This window comes from Carassius carassius, chromosome 43 (assembly GCF_963082965.1).
Source record: "Carassius carassius chromosome 43, fCarCar2.1, whole genome shotgun sequence".
Lineage (NCBI taxonomy): Eukaryota > Metazoa > Chordata > Actinopteri > Cypriniformes > Cyprinidae > Carassius > Carassius carassius.
The window spans coordinates 14,880,671-14,903,391 of NC_081797.1; the positions used below are offsets into that span (position 1 = coordinate 14,880,671).

At 36.9% G+C, this 22,721-nt stretch overlaps 3 protein-coding genes and 1 long non-coding RNA gene across 5 annotated transcripts in view; 2 read left to right on the top strand and 2 right to left on the bottom strand.

The window, feature by feature from the left end:
* LOC132125390 (small ribosomal subunit protein eS27-like) overlaps window positions 1–22,721 on the bottom strand; it is a 22,841-nt gene continuing 120 nt past the window's right edge. The window contains exons 2-5 of the mRNA XM_059536774.1: window positions 2,313–2,358; window positions 474–582; window positions 284–394; window positions 1–186 (exon numbers count right to left, since the gene is read on the bottom strand). Coding sequence (XP_059392757.1) covers window positions 158–186; window positions 284–394; window positions 474–582; window positions 2,313–2,318 — 255 coding nt within the window. The 5' untranslated portion in view covers window positions 2,319–2,358 and the 3' untranslated portion in view covers window positions 1–157. The remainder of the gene's footprint in view (window positions 187–283; window positions 395–473; window positions 583–2,312; window positions 2,359–22,721) is intronic.
* Window positions 3,527–12,542, top strand: LOC132125389 (ras-related protein Rab-8B-like). Its single transcript, XM_059536773.1, has 7 exons — window positions 3,527–3,793; window positions 6,490–6,550; window positions 7,935–7,995; window positions 8,091–8,168; window positions 8,407–8,496; window positions 8,972–9,088; window positions 10,623–12,542. The coding sequence occupies exons 1-7, from the start codon at window positions 3,670–3,672 to the stop codon at window positions 10,713–10,715; spliced, it is 624 nt and encodes a 207-aa protein (XP_059392756.1). The 5' UTR covers window positions 3,527–3,669; the 3' UTR covers window positions 10,716–12,542.
* On the top strand, window positions 12,863–15,438 carry LOC132125391 (uncharacterized). The gene is made up of 4 exons (XR_009426903.1): window positions 12,863–13,001; window positions 14,296–14,417; window positions 14,561–14,805; window positions 14,993–15,438. It is a non-coding gene; the product is annotated as an uncharacterized LOC132125391 (long non-coding RNA).
* The window catches only part of trpm1b (transient receptor potential cation channel, subfamily M, member 1b), a 23,037-nt gene continuing 13,260 nt past the window's right edge, over window positions 12,945–22,721 (bottom strand). The window contains exons 7-27 of one of the 2 annotated variants that reach the window (XM_059536772.1): window positions 22,540–22,714; window positions 22,144–22,267; window positions 20,483–20,555; window positions 20,296–20,396; window positions 20,038–20,211; window positions 19,344–19,478; window positions 19,118–19,168; window positions 18,859–18,999; window positions 18,745–18,774; window positions 18,359–18,651; window positions 17,934–18,162; window positions 17,545–17,673; window positions 16,990–17,121; window positions 16,688–16,816; window positions 16,302–16,553; window positions 16,022–16,196; window positions 15,605–15,625; window positions 15,310–15,454; window positions 14,943–15,145; window positions 14,686–14,818; window positions 12,945–14,582 (exon numbers count right to left, since the gene is read on the bottom strand). In XM_059536772.1, the coding sequence (XP_059392755.1) occupies window positions 13,103–14,582; window positions 14,686–14,818; window positions 14,943–15,145; window positions 15,310–15,454; window positions 15,605–15,625; window positions 16,022–16,196; window positions 16,302–16,553; window positions 16,688–16,816; window positions 16,990–17,121; window positions 17,545–17,673; window positions 17,934–18,162; window positions 18,359–18,651; window positions 18,745–18,774; window positions 18,859–18,999; window positions 19,118–19,168; window positions 19,344–19,478; window positions 20,038–20,211; window positions 20,296–20,396; window positions 20,483–20,555; window positions 22,144–22,267; window positions 22,540–22,714 (4,325 nt within the window). In that variant the 3' untranslated portion in view covers window positions 12,945–13,102. Of the gene's footprint in view, window positions 14,583–14,685; window positions 14,819–14,942; window positions 15,146–15,309; window positions 15,455–15,604; window positions 15,626–16,021; window positions 16,197–16,301; window positions 16,554–16,687; window positions 16,817–16,989; window positions 17,122–17,544; window positions 17,674–17,933; window positions 18,163–18,358; window positions 18,652–18,744; window positions 18,775–18,858; window positions 19,000–19,117; window positions 19,169–19,343; window positions 19,479–20,037; window positions 20,212–20,295; window positions 20,397–20,482; window positions 20,556–21,777; window positions 22,268–22,539; window positions 22,715–22,721 lie in introns of those variants that run through there. The other variant, XM_059536770.1, reaches the window with a different exon arrangement.

Genomic DNA, 22,721 nt, shown 5'->3' on the forward strand with positions numbered 1-22,721 from the left:
TATCATGCAGAAGAAACTTTATTCAGAAGCACTGAACTGATAGCACAGTAGAAAGAACCTGCCATGCACCATTCATTATCATATTATTCAAGATCATTCATTGTAATCAATGAAAAGTAAGGCATTAAGAAGATGCATCACACCTTCTTCATCCTTCTCAGTGTTGCTTTCTTCTGAAAGAACAACCTATTTGAAAAAAGAAAAGAAGTGGCTTAAGATACTGTACAATTATTTTGATTTCTAGACAGGCTGGATGTTATACAATTATTCAGCAAACACACACCCTCGGTCAGCCTTGCTTTTCCTCCTGTGGGCTGGCAGAGCACTGTTGAACACCCAACGCACAACACAACCGTCTGCGCATGACTGAACACAGTCGTGATCTTATAACAACCTGTGTGAAGAGAAGCAGAAAAGATTACATTTCCTACAAGTCATAAGACAAACAAATGGTTCTTCTAAAGATCTCAAACCTGGGCACTTCACATCCATGAAGTACGAGTTGGGACTCTGCACAAGCCTTTTCTTCTTATGCTGCCTTCTCTCAAAATCAAAGGACAGGTTCAACAGATCTTTGGCCAGCTGGCAAAAATATAGTTAAAATATTAATCTTTTTTTATATAAAACAATTATGTGAATATTTAAATTAAAAATATTTGTATAGAATTACACATATTTAAAATGTGTTTGTGGAAAAATAATGCAAACATTTACATTTTCAATACTTTTACAATTATAATTTAAATATTTACACAATTATATATATATATATAGAGAGAGAGAGAGAGAGAGAGAGAGAGAGAGAGAGAGAGAGAATTGTTCTGAGACATATTCTAAATGATGTGCAATGTAATATCGACCCTTTACAGTTTGCCTATAGAAACCAGCGGAGCACAGATGATGCCCTTCTGTATATGCTCCATAATATCTATTGCCATCTGGATAAGCCCAAACGATATGTCCGGGTTCTCTTTATAGATTTTTCCTCTGCCTTAAACACCATCAGGCCCCACATTATGATGGAGAGGCTGGGGCAGTTAGGGGTAAATCCTAACATAATAAGGTGGGTTGAGTCCTTTCTGACGAGGGGACACCGTGTGTTAGGGTAAATGAGGCTGTGTCCTCCCGATTATGACCAACACAGGATCCCCACGGGGCAGTGTCATCTCACCAGTATTGTTCACTCTTTACACTAATGAGTGTAGAAGTAATACACCTGAGCATCTTACAATAAAATCTGCAGATGATACAGCAATAGTGGGGTTATTTGTGGAGAGCATTCTACTTTTTTGTTGTGTTGCCTGGTATTTCTCTTTGTCAGTGACCAATAAAAACAGACTGAGCAAGATAGTTAACCTGGCTATGAAGGTTGCGGGGAAAAAACTAGACAGTATGGCTATTACCTGTGAAAGAAGGGTGTTGAAGAAAGGTCAAGCAATTAATAGAGATATGTCACACCCCCTACACCAGGCATATGAGGTGTTGCCATCAGGGAGGAGGTTTAGGCTACCCTCTTTCAAAACTAATCCAGCCAGTAAGTCATTCATTCCAACTAGCATTACATTTAATAAAATTAACATTACATCTATATAAAAAGCAGCAGCAGAATATAATATATAAAAATATATTAATATTTAAAATTACACACACAAATATATATATACTGAAAATATTGACATTTTAAATTTGAGTTTTGACATTTCAAATATTTACATAAGATCACATTTAAATATTTATGTAATAAATGTATGTAAATTATATTTCATTCATACACCCCATAAATGTTACTATTACTAATATATATATATATATATATATATATATATACACACACACACACACACACACACACACACACACACTATCTCCAATAATATGACAGTCATTTTACTCTCTTAGTTATAAAATCTACAATCTAGGCAACACTATATTTATAAAGGCACTACCGTAATATCATTACAAACTGACACTGTGTTTCTTTGCACACGAAAACAACTGTTCAACAGCCATATTGATCACTCCCATCACTGTCAGTCTGAAAACTATAAAAACTTACCTTTAAAAAGACAAATAAACCATGAATCTTGTCCAGCCTAGCGTTTTACTCGGTGCACTGAAACAGTTTAAACACGTCTCGTGTCAAGTGAAACATTAGGCCCTCTCTGAACCTGCGCAGCGCCACGTGAAATCACAAACTTCCCCATGTTTACCGCACGGTTAAAACAATCAACAACCGGAATAACAGACGACAGAGCATATATGAACAACTGTCAAATGCGAGAATTGTTGTCTAGTTGAGCACATGCACTTACAGGCATCGTCGGGAGCTGCTGATAATCGCATTCGTGGCTCTGCTGCTGCTTTGAGTGCTTTTCCTCGAGTCTCTCGATGACTTCAGAGTTGCCAAGTGCAGCTTCATAAAGCACATCTGAAGAGACATGCCCAGGCATGCTCCACAATAAAACACGCCTTAATACATTAGACTCTATAAAACCTGACAACATTACAGGGATTTCCCGAATATTACATCAGCTCGACGACAATAAGTGATAGCGAAATGATGTTATCGGTCACCTTATAGGCTATATCTCAACAAAGAACACTGACTGCCATCAGCTCTCTGGGACATGATGATGATGATGATATTAATAAAAATAATAAGAAGAATAAGAAGAAGCTGTACAAGTACAATTTTGTAATTGAAAAGAAAGAAAGAAAGAAAGAAAGAAAGATGTCAACCTTGTGGGTGAATTGTTCCCGTACTGGCAACCTTGATTGTCATAGTGGGGCACCTACTGTTTTTATTAGCAGCCATCCACACGGGATGCATTTCGTGGTGAATTGTTTTTTTTTTTGCGTTATTATGTATTCTTATTTGAATGCAGTGCAATATTTGAGTAACCCTGCACCTACTATTTAATCTCAGCTGGCAGATCTTGTGACTGCGCCCCCTAACGGTTGTTCAATGGCAGCACCATTAGCATTATTTTCAGTTCTGGACAGTTAATGGAAAAGAACTGTTATCGAATATATGAAGCACATGATCCATTTGGATACAGTTGTGTTTATTATTATTTATTCATGAGTTGTTTATATTTGAAAATTAGAGTTTCTACGTCTTAATAGTATTAACAAAAAATTGAAATGCAATATGTAAATAAATAAAGGGTATGAAAATATCAAATAAATAAAAGCTTTATAATAATTTAATTATTTTTATTTAAATAGTAAAAAGTAATTATTATAAATGTGCCTTTAAAAAATAAAAACACTTACTGATGTGCATCTTGAGAAAAAAACAAAGATTTTTTTTTTCTTTGAAACATCTAAGACATACATTTTATTCTGGGACAAGGTTTAAGCCTTGTCTGTGAAACCGGGGGTTAAGACAAAAATTATTTATTCTTAGTGTCACATATCAAATCAATATATCAGTATAAAATCTTTAAATATGTTTTAAGAGTCTACACCGTTTTTATACAGTCTATGGTCTACACTAGAATAACTGACTGTCCTCCTAGAAACTACAATGACCAATCACGCAGTAGACACGCGCTGACGTCACACCACGAGGCTCCGCCCTCGTCAGAGACGCATGACTTGTGTGTCAGTGCCTCGAACAAGGGAGACTGTGCACTGTCAGTCATTAAGGAAACACCGGCTCGGTAAATGGCGAAGACCTACGATTACCTCTTCAAACTCTTGCTAATAGGAGACAGTGGAGTGGGAAAGACATGTCTGCTGTTCAGATTCAGCGAGGACGCGTTTAACACCACCTTCATCTCCACAATCGGTCAGTTCACCGGTGATCTGGGTAGAAGGTATTGGACTGTGTCCCGTTATGTGCAGGACAGTAGTGCTCAGATACAGTAAATCTGTTCGAAATCAGTTTCTAGTTGCAGTTGTATTGATGAAGTACGTTTAAAAACAACCTGTGTTTTTTTTTTTTAAATCAATCATGTGATTATGTGTAAAACTAAAACATCTGGATTCATTTAGAAATGCATAGGCCTTTGAGTACAACTGTTAAGCTTGTTATTGACAAATACTTATTACACATACACACACCCTTTATTTGTTTAAATTAGTAAATCTGTATCTGTTTTAGTATAAAAAACTAGTATTAATTAGTATTAGTATTAACATATAGACATCTATATCTAGACATCTATCTATATTTGCCTATATATATATATATATATATATATATATATATATATATATATATATATATATATATATATATATATATAAGTTAGGTAGTCTGCTCTGGAAACAATGCCATCAGCTCTGTAAAGGTGTGGGAGTCATATTTTGCTGACCAGAGCTGTATCTACTTTTATCCTGTGAAACCCTTTCACTAGTGGCCTTACAAGTTCATACAGGAGTCTACACAAGGGAAACATAAACGGTTTATTGAGTTATATGTAAACATTTTGTGTTCACGTTGATGGACTCAAGCCACTCAGTACATTGCTGATAGATATTTTGTTGTAGACATTTTTATAGAAAAATTCAGGTTCCAAATGGGGGTTTTCAAAGCAGTGCCATAAAAGAACCATTCTGGGTTTTTTAGTGAACAGTTCTTTAAAGAACCATTTTTCGTAGTGTAAAGAATATTTTAATAATCTAAAGAAACCTTTTACGGTATAAAGTACTGTGAAGGTTTTTTATGGAACCATAGAAGCTGATAAAGAACCTTTATTTTTATGAGTGTATATGATTCAAATGACACCTACTTTTAAATAAAAAACAAGTATAAGTGTCAAAATTATATATTTTTTATATCTTAAAGAAGTAAATTTATCTTGCGTTAAAGATTTTTAGACAAAATACTGCATTAGAAAATAATTTTGCAGTGTGTGTGTGTGTGTGTGAATGTTGCACAGTTGTCTTTCGTCTGCCTGCAAAGAGAGTTTAGTCATTTCCTTTGTCAGTTTTTCCATCTGATTAAAACGTCACCAACGCCTTCTCTGCCTTTGTTTGCAATGCTGTCTTGCAATAGGGTCTCTGAGCCTTGACATTCTTTCAGACTTTAGTTGTATTTGCAGCCTATTTATCAGTTACAATCCCTGGTGAAAAGCAGCAATTTTGCTGAAAATGTTGATGTTGGGATGTTAGAAATCGTCACGGTCAGTCTGCATGAACAACATTTTGGTGACAACATCAGGACGGGGTGCTGGGGAAAGTACGGTTCCTTTGTGCGAGGTCATAGTAGACTTGACCATGAACAGAGGGCTGTACTGTTTGAATGCCCATCATGCTCTCGTGATGTTCACTCAGCCCATCTCAGCATTCTTCCGCCAATGCAGCTGAGCATTTGACTGGCATCTGCCTTCTTGTGCCAGGACGCCCATGACCCCAGTTGTGGCCACTCTGCATACTTCCCCACACTTCTCTGAGCGTTCCACCTCCGCTTCCTGTGACTGCGTGTGTTTCTCTCAGGGTTGTGATATTGCTTAACAAAGTTGCTTTGGCTAGATAAGTGAATGTAAATGTCATAGCTATGTTTCCACACACATATTTGTATGCCCATTTTGGGATATCGCATACAAAATCTGGATGGAAACGCCAAGATGCACATAAATGTTTAAAAATGTGCAATAAAAATGAATGCACTCAACTAACCCTGTTGAAAAAAAACAGCATGTTTAGGTATGTTTTGAAGAATGGCTGCTGGTTTGAGCTGGTCCTACGCTGGTCCTAAGCAACTAGCTCCTACTCAGGACCAGCTTAAACCAGTTCATGACCAGCTAAGGACCATCTTAAACCAGCTCAAACTAGCAGCCATGCTTCAAAACATACCTATCCAGCATATGCTGTTTTTTGTTGTTGTTTTTTTCAACAGGGAAGTAGGATAAATTTCTTATCCAGTATGAAAACATGTGATGGAAACACTTTTACCAAATAAATTCCTTTATGCACATCAAAAAAGACGTGACTTTGCGAAGGGACATCATACCATACAAGGAAACAGTGCTTTATTTGCAAATGTTTTATGCAATATTCCAATTGTCCTAAATATTTCTACACGGCTTTTAAAAAATGCTGGGTAGCTGGTGTTTTGTAAGCGTTTGGCCAATCAGTGGACCTTTATTTATCTCTTTGATTTCTCTTTGCATTTCTACTGAATGCCACATTTTGCATCATCTGAATCCTCCATCTTGATTGATTTATTGATTGGAAATCGATCATCTCTCAACACCATCAATAGGCTTGAGATGTCATATATACAGAGCAACCTAAAATGTTGAGTTTGTTGTTGCATGGCACACAGCATTTGTGTGAAGCAACCTGGAATATAGAAAAAAAAGCAATTTTCCACCAACCAGCAGGGCAAAAAATGTCTAGAGGAGCAGTTTAACCCCAGGAACTGGAAACAAGTCATTATATCTTCACCACTGCCGTGCAACATTGATTGTACCATTGATTCCGTGTGGTGCCAGTCACTGAAGATCTGACAATGTTTCTCTTTTTCTCTGTTGCCAGGAATTGATTTCAAAATCAGAACTGTTGAGCTGAATGGGAAGAAAATCAAGCTGCAGATATGGTGGGCCATTTGTCTGTCATGAGTATGCAGTGATAAGTCCTGTTTTATTTGCATCCCGTTATATCATTTACACTTCATCTTCAGAGATATTTAAAGCTTTGTAAACTGTTGGTGTTTTATTCACATCTTAAAAAGACTTTCTGAATATAGAGAACACAAGTTTTTGCCCTTAGGCAGAGTTTTGTTGCTTGTTAGTAGCTTTGAAGCTATTAAGCTATTGTAGGCTTCTTCGAAAAGTTTAAGAAAAGACACACTTTTTAATAAAGCTGTGACTTAGAACATTTAAAATATATTGGCTTTGTAATAGCTAAATGTACTATTAAATAAGTCCAATATATAATCAAGTACAGTGTAATCAAGTACTTAAGTAATCGCGTACTTTTTAAAGCACACCAAATAGTAATTAAATGAATGATTATAACTAAACGTACATTAAAGTAAAACTTTTAATTTGACTTCATGACAGAGTAAACCTTTTGAAAGTGTGTTAAATTCACTTAAGTGGCTTTTTATTTCAGCAAGATTATATTATCTCCAAGTAATATACTATATATAAGTGCACATTCAGTACGATTAAGTGCAGTTTCTTTCCCATCTAAATTACAACTACACCTTGCCTGTGATTAGCAAAAACAATGCTGATATATCAGTTAGAACTCCTAAACACAGAGACCTGGTGATAACGTCCTTTTTCAAAATCTTTGAATATGTCAAATAGATGATAATATGTAACTATAAATGGTCAAATAAGTAATTTATCATTCTGGATTCCCATTAGCTTGCAAGTTAAACAGTTAGCAGGGAAGCTTTGTGTAGCCCTCCTCAATTCAACTGCTAGCATACCAGTAACCTGCTATCATAGCATTTCACAAGCCCATTATTTTGCTAGTTTAGCATACCACTAGCCTTTAAGTCAAATTTAGAAATTTAGCCACTAGACAAAGCTTAGTATACTTTAACGACACATATACACAAGTTACTAGACTACACTGGCTAACGTGCTAATATAGCATATGGCTAGCCCATTAACCTGCGAACTCTTAATAGTCTTTGTTCGTTCATCTGTGTAGACTGATGAGTAAGAAGGATATCACATTACACATTGTGGCTGGCCTTCGTGTTAACAGTCATAATGCTCACGCACCCTGTCCAGTTAGGTGACTAATGAGGGATGAGACGTGCAGATGATAGTGTCATGGACAGGCTGTACATCCGTACCTCTCTCTCTCTCTGTCTACAGGATGTTTATATTAAAAGCTTGCAGAGAGCAGGGTGGGATTCACTGTAAACGAATGTGAATTGTTGAGGCAGAGCAGGGTGACGAAGGAAGGAAGGAAGAAGGATGCATATACTGTTTGTGTGTGACTGTCTGTTTGTTTTACAGGGACACAGCAGGACAGGAAAGATTTAGGACGATCACCACGGCGTACTACAGAGGCGCTATGGTAAACACCACTGGCTACTACTCATGTATATATATATGTGAAAGTGAGGATCACTGAAGATGGATGTTTCATATTTCCGCTTGCTGTGTTTTCAGGGCATTATGTTGGTATATGACATCACTAGTGAAAAGTCATTTGAGAACATTAAAAACTGGATCCGTAACATCGAGGAGGTAATACTGAAGAGGAATGTATTCACATATTAATTTGTGTTGTGTTATAATTTACATTATAAAACAGATTCGGTCCTGGTTTCTGATTGGTTACTACATGGCTGATCAATCATATTAGGAGGCCATTGTATAATAGGATTGTTACCCACTCTATACATTTATATGAAATATAATTTGTTTGATACGTTTGTTAGAGAATTTAACTTGAAGGGCTGAACTTCTCAATTATTAATTTCAGCATGCATCGTCTGACGTAGAGAAGATGATCCTCGGAAACAAATGTGACATGGACGACAGGAGACAGGTGTCCAAAGAGAGAGGAGAGAAAGTGAGGCGTCTACTTATAGTTTTCTGTACAAATAATAAATCATTTAAAAAGTAATTTAAATAAATCTTTTAAAATAAGAAGAACAAATAAAATGCATAATGCATGTCATTCTTGTAACACTAGCTTTTTATTATAGATATACCCCTGGTTTCACAGACAGGGCTTAAGACTAGTCCTAGACTAAAATGTAAGTCTGAGCTGTTTCCACTGAAATAAACTTGCACTGACTGATCTTAAAAATATATCAGTGCCTTTTTAGTTTTAAGATGCACATCGGTAATGTTTTTTTTTAAGCATGTTTATAAAAATTACTTAAATGTCCTAATTGATCTATGGTCTAATCCTGGCTTAGTCTAAGCCCTGTCTGTGAAACCGGGCCATATTATTTTGAATCAGATATTCAGTATTTTGAGCGATACTGGAGCAGTGTTGTGATTTATTTATTTGTAAAATATTTAAAGTACTTTTTGTCCAGTTGGCAATTGATTACGGGATCAAGTTCTTGGAAACAAGTGCAAAAACCAGCGTAAATGTCGAAGAGGCCTTTTTCACCCTTGCTAGAGACATTATGGCTCGACTTAGCAGAAAAATGGTGAGTGTTTTCTGGAAGTTTTTTGTAAAACTGACATAAAAAAAGGAACAGTATTTTTCTAGTTAGAATTTATCATTATTTGTACAAATTATATATATATATATATATATATATATATACACACACACAATATAAGTCTTGAATCATTATTACAATAAATCACATTTTAGAGTGATCACTACTGTGGGTAAAAAAATAAATAAAATAAAAAACAAACATTATTTTATAACTGGTTATAACATTGTTTTATGATTGCACTTAGTTTGATTACTATGGAAGCCCATTTTTGCCACTAAATAAAAAATGTAAAAAGGTAATTGTGAATTTTTTAATCAAAATTCTGGCTTTTTTTTCTCAGAAGTTTATATCTCAAAGTTCTTACATCATATCGCATGAAAAAGTCACAATAATGAAAAAAAAAAAATCTAAATTTCCAGTTTATATCCCACAATTCTGACTTTATAACTCGCAAATGCTAATTTATACAGGTATCTTGCAATTCTGACTTCGGTATATATCTCACAATTCTGACTTTATTTTGCAAGTTAATTGCGAGTTTATATACTTTTTCATTAAAATATGTTTAACAAAGCAATTCTAACTTTTTAACAGTAAATTGTGAGTTATTAAGTCAGAAGTGGGTCTTTTTTTCTCCTCAGAACTGGACTTTATAGCCCGCAATTGTGAGTTTACATCTCACAGTTCTGATTTCAGTTTATATCTCTTCAGAGTTCACATATATATATATATATATATATATATATATATATATATATATATATATATATATATATATATATATATATAAATAATAGGACTGGTAAGTTTTTTATATAATTTATAGGACAATTTTTTATATAATTAATTACATGATGTGGTGAATAATTTATCTAATTAATCCCACATCAAATTTGGAGAAATTACTCTGAAAAGATAATTTAAAGTCATTCTTGTGCAAAGCATCAAACAGAGATTACAAGAAGTAGGTATATATATATATATATATATATAATTACATATACTTTTGGACAATGTGAGTACATGATGACAGAATTGTCATTTTTCGTTGGGTAAACTATAACTTTAATAATTTATTTTCTTAATTTAATTATTATTACTATGACAATATGAAATTATTTCATTAATGAAATGATACTCTAAATAATAAACTAAAACTGTCAGTAGGTGGTGGTAAATGTCTTAATGATTAAGTCAACGAGTCATTTATGCATTCGTTTGATTCATTCAAATGGCTGATTCATTTAGGAGTGAAGTAAATGGTTCTTTATGAATGGTTCATTGAATCATTAGGCTTGTTCGACTTGAAGCGGATCATCACCATCAGATCGATCGGTGTGTGACATCAAAGAACCGCAAGAGCTTAGAGAGCAGATGACTTTAATGCGTTATTTTTCTCCATAATTAATTAATATAATTAACACGTTAAATTACCAACCCTAATATATATATATATATATATATATATATGTTTAACAAAGCCAAATTAAAATGTTTCTATCTTTCTGTTGACTAGAATGATGGTGGTCAAGGAGATCGTGGAGGGCCGGTGAAGATCTCAGAGAAGCGCTCTAAAAAGCACAGCATCTTTAAGTGTGCTCTTCTGTAACACTTTTACGGCAAGTGTATACAGTACGGTCACTCGCTGTGTGTCTGCAGCAGCCAGTAATGCTCTGCTGGTATAACATATCATACGAGCACCTGCAAAGAGCTGGACTATCAGGCTTAAGAACAGACGAAGGTTCTTCTTTCCAAGCCCTTAAAGTCAAGATGGAACAGAGCAATGATGCAGTTTTGAGAGATTTAGTCAGTTCACTCAGTGGTAGAGTCACAATGGGAAACGTTTCCTTTGTTGTGTGGTGATAATCGTGATGATTGTGTCAAAAGATGATGGATCAAATACGAATGTTTTTTTTTTTGTGTTATTGTAAAATATTCTTATATGGACACAGCACATGCTGTCTTAAAACATTTGCTGCTGAAGGCTTAGATGTATCATGTACAGTATTTCTGAATTAGTCAGTGAATCTGCCTTGTTGTAATATGTTCCTGGGTGTCTTTTATACAGTATACACACTGTGTTCTTGCACTGGTTAAAAAATGTAATAGAGAAAATCTGTAAAAGGCCATTTTTGTGACCCCAGTGGGTTAAAAGCACTTGTGTTTTCAATGAGCTCTCCTCACAGGCACGTCCATGTATAGCACAGACGGACATCAATCCATCTGCAGGAAGGTTGCAAAGATCGAACATGATGGCTGTAGAGCAAGATGGGTGAAGGAACATCTTCAGGTCCGGTATCAAAGGGAACACGTCTTACTTGCCAAAATCACAGTCATCCATAGAAGGTGTGTGTCTTGACAAAGCTAAACCTGTGAAATTGTTCCTGTGTTGTACTGTAGAAGTATAGGGTATATATTCTAATTCAGTCTAGCACTGATTTGTGAAATTTTGTGACCTTTTTTGAATATGAAAATGATCATTAACTATTTAACTAGCATTTAAATTGATGTTTTAATTTGAAAACAGTCTGCTTGGCCATGTGAAATCAAGTATAGAGACTAGGGTCTTGGTGTCAGTTCTACAGTATGTTTTGCATTTTGAAAAACAGGATAGCCACTAATGCATGTTTATAAAAACTTATTAACGAAAACTGACCTTTCCTATTCCAACTTGATATTTTTAATTTTAGCTCTTTTTCATTTTTTATTCAATGACATCCAGTGCATAAGGTTACATACTCCATGTACAAGCAACCATTATTTACTGTTTACAATTTTTTTCACCATAGGCTCTTAAAAGAAACACACTGTTGCCAAAAAGTGGTATTATGTGCTTTTAAAAATTGTATTTTATTTTATTTTATTTTTTGCTTGTAATGTGATTGTCTAGTTGTTTTAGTCAAAGATTGCAGAGTGAATGCAACTGGTTAAATCAGCACGCGTGAGACATTTTCGGTCTACTGTTCAAACTGCACTAATAGTTGTGTCAGAAGAAGTAGCACAGATTACAGCAATAAAACGTCCCCATTTGGGAATTGTCTCCTCTGACTACTTGTGCTGATGTTGGGGACCTTAATGCCATGTAACTGGATCTACTGTATTAATCTGAGTTGGACTGTTTGAATCTTCAAAATAAATTTTTGGCGATTGTCATTTCACTTTGACAAATGTAGCATACCATGACCACCGATATTCAGATGGGACCATTGCTATGCATGTATTTTCTTTCATATTTGTGATTGTATGACCGAAGTTTTAAGAGGTGATGTGGTGTTATTGGACTCTATAATGCGACCTGTTTGCTGAAAAGCTACAGTATGCTTATTTTAACGTTGAAACCTTAACGAAGAAAATGTGAACAAGAATTTGAAGTGTGGTTTTATTAACTGTAGTCTTTTATACTACATATAACCAAAGTAAATACTGTCTAAACTTGTCTTCGGCCTAATTTTTTTTATCTTGTGTAAAGTTGTCTTCTTTTTCCCCGCAGTTCATCATCCAGAACAGCAGATGGTGCTATTACACAGTCTTATTCCCACAATAAACAGAAAGCACCATTCATACAACACGCTAACTCCAAACATTTAGCATTGAGGTAGACTCATTTTTTTCCTTTGACTAGTTCAGTTTGCATAGCCTTACTTTTTAGCCCATAAAATGTAATAATACTTTCATTTTACCGGTCAAAAACATCTAAACCATAATATATAAAAGACACAGTGAAAACCAGAGCAGTGAGCAGGGATACATACCGTCACATAATGTACTTTGTAAATTAAATAGACATACTGATGGAAATACATTAAGTGCAAGAACACAAATAATGGATCGTTGATACTACGGCTTCAGAGATTTACTACTCGGTTAACTTGATCATGACACCTGAGTGCATATTGTAAGTATATAGTGTTATAAGTGAATATACAGAATTGAATGTGTGTGTCATTCTTGTCTGTTGAATTTCTGTTCTTATTGGACTCCCTCTGGAGTGTCTGGTCACAGTTCGTTTGATGGTGCATCGTCTGTTGTCTTCTGTTCTGGTTTACCTGGATCGTCAAAAGAGTCCCCAAATGTTCCAGCAAGGTCTCTTTCACTGCTTGATCCGTGGGCTCTTTTCAAACTGTTTCCTAAGGACTTGCAAGGTTTTGTAGACCAGCTTTTAGATCTTCCAAAGAGGAACATTGTGTCTTCTGGCATAAGCAGGTGGCTACCATCAGCTTGGACTTCAGAATCAAAGGGACCTACACTTGTTGGTACCTCCTCTGTTTGCTCTCTGTCTTGCTTCTCTGAACTCTCCTCCTTTCCAAGACCTCCTTCAGGATCATCTGGTTCCTTTGTCACTTCCTGCTCAGTATCTTTCAGGCATTTTTCCACATTGTCATTCACTTCTTCTTGATTTACCTGATTTACATCAAGTGATGCCTGTCTTCCAGTCGTTCCCGCTGAGAGTAGCTCTTCACCCTTTCTTATCCCATCTTCAATAAATGTCTGACATCGTTCATGATTCACCGATCCACCTGACCTTTCCATTGTCTTCTCCCCGTCTTGCATTCCCATCTCATCTATACTGCATCTAGAAGAAACTCTCAGCATTTGTTGCTCAGGCTGGTCAGAATGTTGGTCTACCTTAAAACTGTTGCTAAATTGGTCAACCTGGTCTACCAAGGGTCTTACCATTGATACCTTTGGCATCTGACCAAAAAGACTAGGGTTTACCTTGTTCTCGTAGCCAGCACTCCAACGTCTTGTAGCTGGAGACCCACCCATTCCTTCTCCTTCTTGATTTTGTTCTCTTCCACATACTTGATCAAATGAAATTGTGCTCCAATACCTCCTTACAGTGGACGGGGATGTGCTTTGTATTTCTTTAGGATAGTATTTAAAAGCTTTCACCCTTTCTAGAGGGTAGGAGGTAGTGGCCTGAAGTTTTGCTCTCTCCATCATCAAGGCTTCTTTCACTGTGGCTCTATCTGAAGAATTCTGGTTGTCTGGAACGGTAGATTTTGGTGATTCTGGCTTTGTCCCTTCAATCTCAACATCCTTATCACAAGGGAAGATTCGAATGTCCACACATGAGCCAAGGCGTCTTTTTACCCCTGGAATATCCACCTCTAGATTCTGGCCATATTCCTTTGTGTTGAGGTTTGTAGTGTTTATTGTTTTACTCAGATCTGCCTCTTTCTCTTCAGGTGGACGGTCATCAACACCCAGGTAATAGCGGTAGAGGCTATACCCATCAGCACTGTTGATGCTACTGTGACGTTGGAGAGAGGAGGGGTCACAATTAGAGGAGGCCGATGAGCGTGTCCGGGTGAGTTCAGAGTGGTCGATTCCCACCAGTCTTTCCAAGGCATTCACCATTCGGCCATTAATGTCCTCTAGCTGGGACAAACGAAGGTCCACTGTCTGAAGGGAGGCCTTCATTGTGTTCTCCCTCTCATTTACCTCCTCAAGGCGCATGGACATGTTCTCCACCCTGAGCATGAACAAGAAGACTGTGTAAATGTGATGATTGAATAGATAAGAAGTTTGCTGACTGGGGTTTAAGAGATGTACCAGTATTCCTGTACTTAAATCACCTTTCATTTGTAACTCTGATGCGCTCATCATTTGAGGACTGTTGCTCATCTTCTTTCTCCCTGAAATATTCCTCCACACATTGCTCCTCAAACTCATACAGCATCTTCAGCTCTTCCGGGGTAAGAATAAGCTCTTTATGCATAAAAAAAAGACATAGAATACAAGCAAATATTTATCTCATGATCTTTCACTACTCACTTGGAATACCTACATCTTGATCATTTATAATTTGGTCTAATTATTATATGAAACTCACTCAATCCTCTATCCTTTTCATCCAGTTCTCCCTCCTTTTTTTTGTTACAGCGACAACATAGTTTGCGAATAAGGATGTAGAGGTGGCTAAAAATAATCAGTGGTGGAGGCAGCACAGGCCTGTCGTGGAAGGTCATGATGAGCTGATATCTCTGAAACTTCCACACCTGGTTCGAAATGGACTTAACCTCAAAGAATGTGTTGCTTTAATGAGACAAAACACAGTAGTGAATCAGCACCACTGAACTGTTAAAAGATATACACGAATGAAGACGTTTTTTGTAAAGACCAATAGCCACAAATTGTTTGTTTTTTACATGCTACAAATGAAATAAGTCATCAAAACCATGAAATGGTAGCATTCTTACTTGAAGACAGCAATGAGCAAATTCACAAGCAGGATGTTGGCCACTAACAAATAACAGGCCATGATGGCTGGAGTCAACCAGGCTCCCGGGATGCAGGGTGGAAGCTTTTTCCCATCCTCATCGTATAAGTTTTCTCCACAGGGGGCTGTTTAAAAAAGCTTTCTTGTTACATTTTAGCACCAACAATCAATCTGTTCTGCATTCACACAATTCCAATGCCGCTATACCAATAGTAGGGTTATTTTTCATGAAAACAGTGTTTATCGTTGTGTCAAATGTTTATAGTTTTGCTTACGGTTTATTTCCATTGCATAAACTTGAGCACATTCCAGAAGAGCAGAATAGACACGAACAGTCGGTTAGTGGAAGTGGAAACCAGAAACAAGAACAAAATATGCAACAAGAATTAATCAAATCCAACATCTTAATGGGATGTGTATGGCAAAGTAATGGCATACAGCTTGAACACAATTTGACAAAAAAAATTCTGACTCCAAGTTTGAACATTACAAGACTGAATTCTCAAAAGGTTCACACAAAAATACAACAAGAAAGGCACTAGGCATTATGTTATAGGGGAAGCAGCAACAAACAGGATCACATAGGTGATGGAGATAATAGTGAGGTGTTAGGAAGGTGGATCAGACTGTTAAAGGCCATCTATCTACCCTGGAGGCAGGAAACAAAATCTTACTATAAATTCTAGTCTTACGGTCTATCGAATCTGCAAACACCTCTCCATAGATCATCCAATAAGGCATGTAGAAGATATTGCGAGCTAAGCGCCATGTGGGCTCCTCATCTGGGTGGAGGATAGCCTGCCGTGCCACGCCGAAACTCATCAGGACCACCAACATGATCACCACAAAGTACAGCATGTCAATCATCTGCAAAGCAGGTGGCAGCTTATTGAAGTCAAAAGTCCATACAGTTAATAATCAAGTGTACAAGATCTAAAGCTGTAATAGATTGAATAAAATAAATTGCATTACCATTTTCCCAATCATCATGACGTAGGGTCCTAGGTATTTGTTGACTCCAAATATGTCCAGTACGCGGATATACCAGAAGATAATGTCCACGCAGTAGATCACACGGCCATATCCCATGTAGGGTTCACTTTGCAGCCTGAGTAGGAGGCCAAGCAAGAAGGTCGAGATGGCCACCAGGTCTGTAATGTTCCAGTACTCTTCCAACCACACGTTTATCTTTTGCTTAAGCTTGCCGGGTTCTGACATCAAAATCTGGAGGAGATAGTACCAGATACAGGCTACAAGCTGATTCTTTGTTATTGGGTTTGGGTTGATTGCACTGTTTTTGAGTCTATTTCTAGAGATGTGGCTGCAGTGGGGTTTTAAGGAGAGATTTACATCTTTACCTGTCTAACTTTCTCCAACCCCAAAGTGATGATGTATGAAATAACGATCCACTCTTGTAAGGATGGCCAACGCTCCATCTTCACCAGTACTATGTAATTGTACAGCATGAGATAGCCAAGGTAGGAAATCTGTGCAATGCAAACCGATTTTAAATTTCAATATGGTTTCAAAATAATATAGTAAAAATATTCTACTCAATCCTTTCAGAGCATTTCCTGCCTATGGCCCAAGATACTGGGATAGACTGCCCTAAATAAGACTCACATTTTTTGAAGATGGATGGATTAGTTTTTTTACTCACAGTATTGAACCAAAATTTGGTGAAAGGGGCATTGTAGAACTCATAGATCTTCGTTCCAATAGGAATCCGTCTCATTTTCTTATTACCTTCCTCCTCATCTCCTTTCTTAGAGGCTGTATCTGCATTGGCATCCTAGATGTACATGAGGTGGTTTTACAACAGTCAGAATTCATAGAAACATCATCCTCTCTAAAATCTAAATCGCCAAATCATCCTGGATTTGTTTCAAACAGACCAAACATAAGATTAAGAAGCCGTTTGATGCAGCATTAACCTCTGCACTAGAAATCGCGTACTGTTTTTCCCCACAGGACTAACCATGAATACTGCGTTTTTATAGACTGTGAAATAATAGAGTATCTGCAAACTACATATGGTTTCTATTATTTAGTCCTTCCACTTTCTGTCTACATCATGTGTCGATGTGTCACGCAAGACCTGTGTTTACACATGGATTAAGCTCATATTATGTCTGGTCAAAAGCTTTCACTTATGTACGCTACACTGATCAAAGGAGTTGTGCAGTTTAAATAGAATGAGTGGTGCAGTTTTTACCCGGCCAGACTTATCATCATCCTTGGTCTTCCTGTCTTCACTATCTGCAGTGACTTGAAGAGACACATCATCACCCAGACGGAAATCCAACAGCAGGATAAAAGGTGGGAAAATGAGGCTGAGAATAACCTGAAATTTTGCAGAAACAGAAGAAAATGGCATATCACAATCAAGAAAAAACTTAAAACAAATTATCTAGATATTTGTATGGGAAAACAAGACATAAATATTCTGGAAGATGTTAATTTGTTGCAGTACATGTAACACGTAATGCAACAATTTTATGAAATATAAGACTTCCTGCTCCAATTTAAGATCAACTCAACAAAGATCAACCAATTTAAGATCAACAAAGGGACTCCAGGAAATATAAAAAGAAATTGCCTCACCTTCAGTCCTGGGTTTTTACCCATCCTCAGGCTGCCCATCCACATGTCAGTGAGGAGCATCTGGCTACAGGTGTGGGCTATGAAGTCTCTGTGCTTGGCAGCCACTGCCAACTTCAAACAGGTAGAGTTGCTCCAATTCTTTAACTCGTAAGTCAACAGTTTCATGGCTAGCTGCTCATCATGTTTGTAGGACTGATCCAGCAACTCATAGGCCAAGGTTCCAAACTCCCTAAAATTACCAGAAGAGTAATTTTACAGTGTAGAAATCTTTGCCATATTTAAGTAATAAAACCAATTGTTTTGATTTAACACTGTAAAACACTTAGCATTTAACTTAGTATAACATTTTAGCATTTCGCCCTTCCCCCTCATAGGTACCTGTATATTAGTGAACCAGACTTAAAAGGGATTTTGCATTCACTTACTTGGAGTTGTTATCGAGATCCTGGGATATGTCATCCACCATCTCACTCTGAGACGACTCATGAGCCATGGCTTTGAGGAGCTTACAGGCCACCAGAGCTTTAGCCATACCCTCCTCTCCCCTCTGCCACAGGAACAGAGCCATCTTCTGCCTTTTCATCAGCACTGCCCAGATCATCAGCTCGTGGAATGGATAATGGAAGCGGCTGACCTCTGGGTCATCCACATCAATGTCCTCCTCTTCTTCTTTCTTCTTCTTTTGCTTCTTCTTGCCTTTTGGCCTTGGCTCATCATCCTAATGAGGTGAACAGGTTATTTATATTAATAGAGATATTGGGTGATCTTTCTTGGAATTTAATTTAAAGAAGTTTAAATATTTGATGTGTACCTCCATTCCAAGCAGCTTTAGGGCTTTAGGCTGGAAATAAAGGGACATAAGATTACTCAGACTGTTTGTGTGTACTTCAAACATTAAGTAATTTGATTAGTCTTTATGTTTTACCCTCTTTAGTCCATAAAGATTGTTATAAAGTGCTCTGAAGTTTTTCCTTGTGTAGTTACAGCGATAGGCTCCACCCATCAGGTACTCCACCACCAGTCCAATGTCGATCAATGTGATTTGGTAATCTGGTGGGAGATTCCCCTTGAATCAGAATAAGTAAAATTGTAAGCGATGCATACAATTATATTTTTATATATTCTTTAGAAAACATCAGCAGTGAAGTTGGATTAACCAGAATCCAATAGTCAGACAGCTTTACCTTTTTAACATCTCTTACGACAATATGTAGAGTGTTGGCAGGACCAAGTTTCTGATAAACACAAAACAACACAGATTGCATATGATTGAGTAATAGAATTATGAATAATAATAAATAATATGACAGCAGGTTCTGTCTTTTTTTCTGTGGATTAATAAATTGCTCTCATGCTCTATTGTACATGCTTTGTGATAAGCTCCAAAATGATAATGGTTACAGGGCTTACAGTGTTGTATAACTCCTCTAATCGAGGAATGGTTAGAAAATGGTGAATGTTTACACCATTTTCTAGCAGGAGCTTGACAAAATCCACTCTGTCCAGAACCAAAGCGTCTATCATGGCTTGCTCGAGGGAGTTCACCTGAAGAGGACGACAGTGAGCGAGAAGTTAGGTAGAATGCTAAGGTTGCTGAAATACTAAATTTAAAGACGGGTAGCCTACTTCATATATATATATACGCTACATAAATTTTCTGGATTAACCAGTTGTGAATTTAGGAAAAGGTGGACTATAAACCATGTCTCACTTAACTTGTACCTGTGTTTACTACAGACTGTGTGCCACAAAATAATGATATGCAAGCTACAAGGGTGGCATAATTTGATTCCTAAACAAATGATTCTTAGGAGCCACATCTGTTGAGGGAATCAAAAACCTACAACACAAACACTAAAGTCTAATTTACAATCAATTGACTCTTATGAGCTGGTTCTTTTAATTAATTGGTATCAAAGACTCTAACACTCTGGACCTGCTAGATAAAATCTTGATAAATCTTTTACGCAAGTTTTTAGGAACCACTTTAGGAATACCAGTAACAATTCATATATAAATGAATGGTGAATTTAAATGAGATGTATTATATGAGAAACATAATACATTTAGGGAAAATCTAAGGAAAAGAGTCACACTGTCTTACCCAGTTCAGTAATTCTATCTTTCTAGGGTCAGTTTCCTCTGGTTGTTCTGGTTTGGCTTTGCCTCCTTTGCCTTTTTTTCCTCTAGCCTTTCCTTTGTTACGTTGAGTGGCTCCCTTCTGCTTTTCATGAGATGGTGCTGCACTGGTGGAGATGGCAGCAAGGGCGCTTGCAGGCTTTGAAAACAAACAGTTTGACTTATGAAAGTCTCTGTGAAATAAATATTTTCTTATTTCTTGGATATAGTTTATTCCACATACTGGTAGATTGTGTCCATACACAAAGATTTGGTTGCGTGCTATATCCACTCTATTCCAAGCCAGAGCCAAGCTTAACTGATCTGGAGCTGATGCATTTGTTCCTGAATTACAACGAACACACATTATAGTTAATTTCTAACCATGACCTAATCTGTGGTATTTCAGAAGGTCTGCGTATTCATGATACCTTTCAGTAACGCAGTGAGGATAGCCATTTCAATGTCATCTTGTCCCTCAGCACCCATTCGAAACACTGTTATCTACATATACCAAGTCAGACAGGGCAGCACAGTTTTAATATACATACATTTATTTTGGATGAGGATGATGAAAGAATTACTGTGGTGGAAGTGAATGGAAAATGTGTTTTTAGGATGAATGCTTTGCTTAATTTTATAAGCATTAGCAAAACATTCTCATTCACACTCCGCATAACTAGCTTATTTCCCTCTCAAATTACGTAATACTGCTTTCCTTGTTTAGGATGTCTAGTATCAAATGCAATTACATTTGCAGTTGCAGTCACATGTATGTTAATCTTAAATGTAATCACGTTGACATGGAGTATGGCCCTGTTTTAAGACATTCCTGAGTGTTAGCATGCATTGCTAATGAGAGACTTATGGTGGAGTCTGGGCTTTTAGATTAGTACCTCATGGCTGCAAAGGGAGGGGTGACATATTAAATTGAACTCTTTATAATATTTTGAGAATGAATGCTAGTTCATTTCATGTTTAATATCTTGGTTTAAGCAACCACATGGACACAGATGGATTAGGGAAGCACTAGCATTCTTACATTCGTAATAGCATCTATTAGGCTATCAATTCATGTTTAATAGTAGGCTTGAAAGTTGTACATTTGTCCATATAACGGAAATGCTTATGTATGTATGTGGACATTTGAGCTCTTAACATACATTAGCATTGGCATTTAATGTACAAACACTGTAGTGGAAGGCCATTATCCTATCTAATGCCAGACAAGGAGATGTTCAGTGTGGATTAGAGAGAAATGTATCCACACTCCCTCCCCCTTCAGCTCATATTCAGGAACAGGGTGAATGAACATAGTGGGTCGGCAAGAACAGGTGGCACTACACTGATCCTAGTCCAGATGTGTAGAGCAACAGATTATCTCCTGTCCAGTATTACTAAATACTAAACACATCACTTAGCCTCAGTTAAAGCTGCACGGGCACAAATATTACCATTAACCAAGCTTCCAGAGTGCACTGGGTCATTCTATAGGTGATATAGTTTATAGGCAAGTATATAGTGATTGTGAAGCAAGTTCTAACATATGAAGTCTGAAAGCGCTTGTTAATCACATGGTCTCATATGTAAAGCAAAAAAACTAGTCGCTCCTGATATGAAAGGATGTGATGCGATCAGATGTTTTGTACTGGTTAATATAACTAGGGAGAAAATGCAGATGGATATATGAAAGAGACACATGAACAAAGACACATGACAAAATGAATAATGAATGGAATGTTTATTGATGAAAGGTTGCACAAAGAGTAAAAAAATATTCATAAAACATTTTATTCTTAGTTGTTGTTGTGTATTATGTATATTATTATGTTGTTTAAAATATATATTTGAATACATTGAAAACCAGCCCTGGTTTTTCCTTGTCTTAGCTGGTCTCCCAGCCTGGTCAAGTTGCTCTTAAGCTGGTCTCCAAGCTGAAAAGTATCCAAAGCCAATCTAAAATGAGAAGACCTGACCAGAATTTAGAGTCCCACTAAGACTATCTTAGGTTGGTTTGAGCAGAGAGTGGGTTTGTGTCGATGGATGTTGGTCTACAACTGTTACATGATCTCACATTACTGTAGATACTTACCAACTCCCTCTTCTTCATGCATTCAATAACCATGAGCAGAATTTGCCCCGACTGCATTTTGTTGTAGTTAAAGGTTTTCTGGATGGTGACCAGCAGTTGCTCTTTTGCGTCCTCGTTTACCAGTCTAAAAAATACAATTCAGTTGTCATTCTATTAAAGATGGGTCAATACTAGAAATGTATGGGATAATGTGCATCTGGCTAGTCATTTCTAGACATAAACCCCTACAGAGGCATCTGGATCCCTTCAGGGTGAAGCAAAAGGTTCAACTAAACAAATTAATTAATTATTTCTCAGTTAATTCGATGTTTCAACATTTAAACAAAGAATGTTGTGATGGATAATTTAGAATGAAGCATTCTAGAGATCTGTGTAATAATGACTATTAATACTCACCCTTCAACCTCAGAATATTTGTGGGCGAAAGAAATAATGTCAGAGGCTCGACCACTGCCATCACAAACCACTACAGGCACTGGCGGTTCCTCACGCAGGCTTTCCAGGACAATCGAGATCACATTGGGACCCCCCTCCACAATCAGACATACCACCGGTACACCCTGGCCCAGTCCTAACAT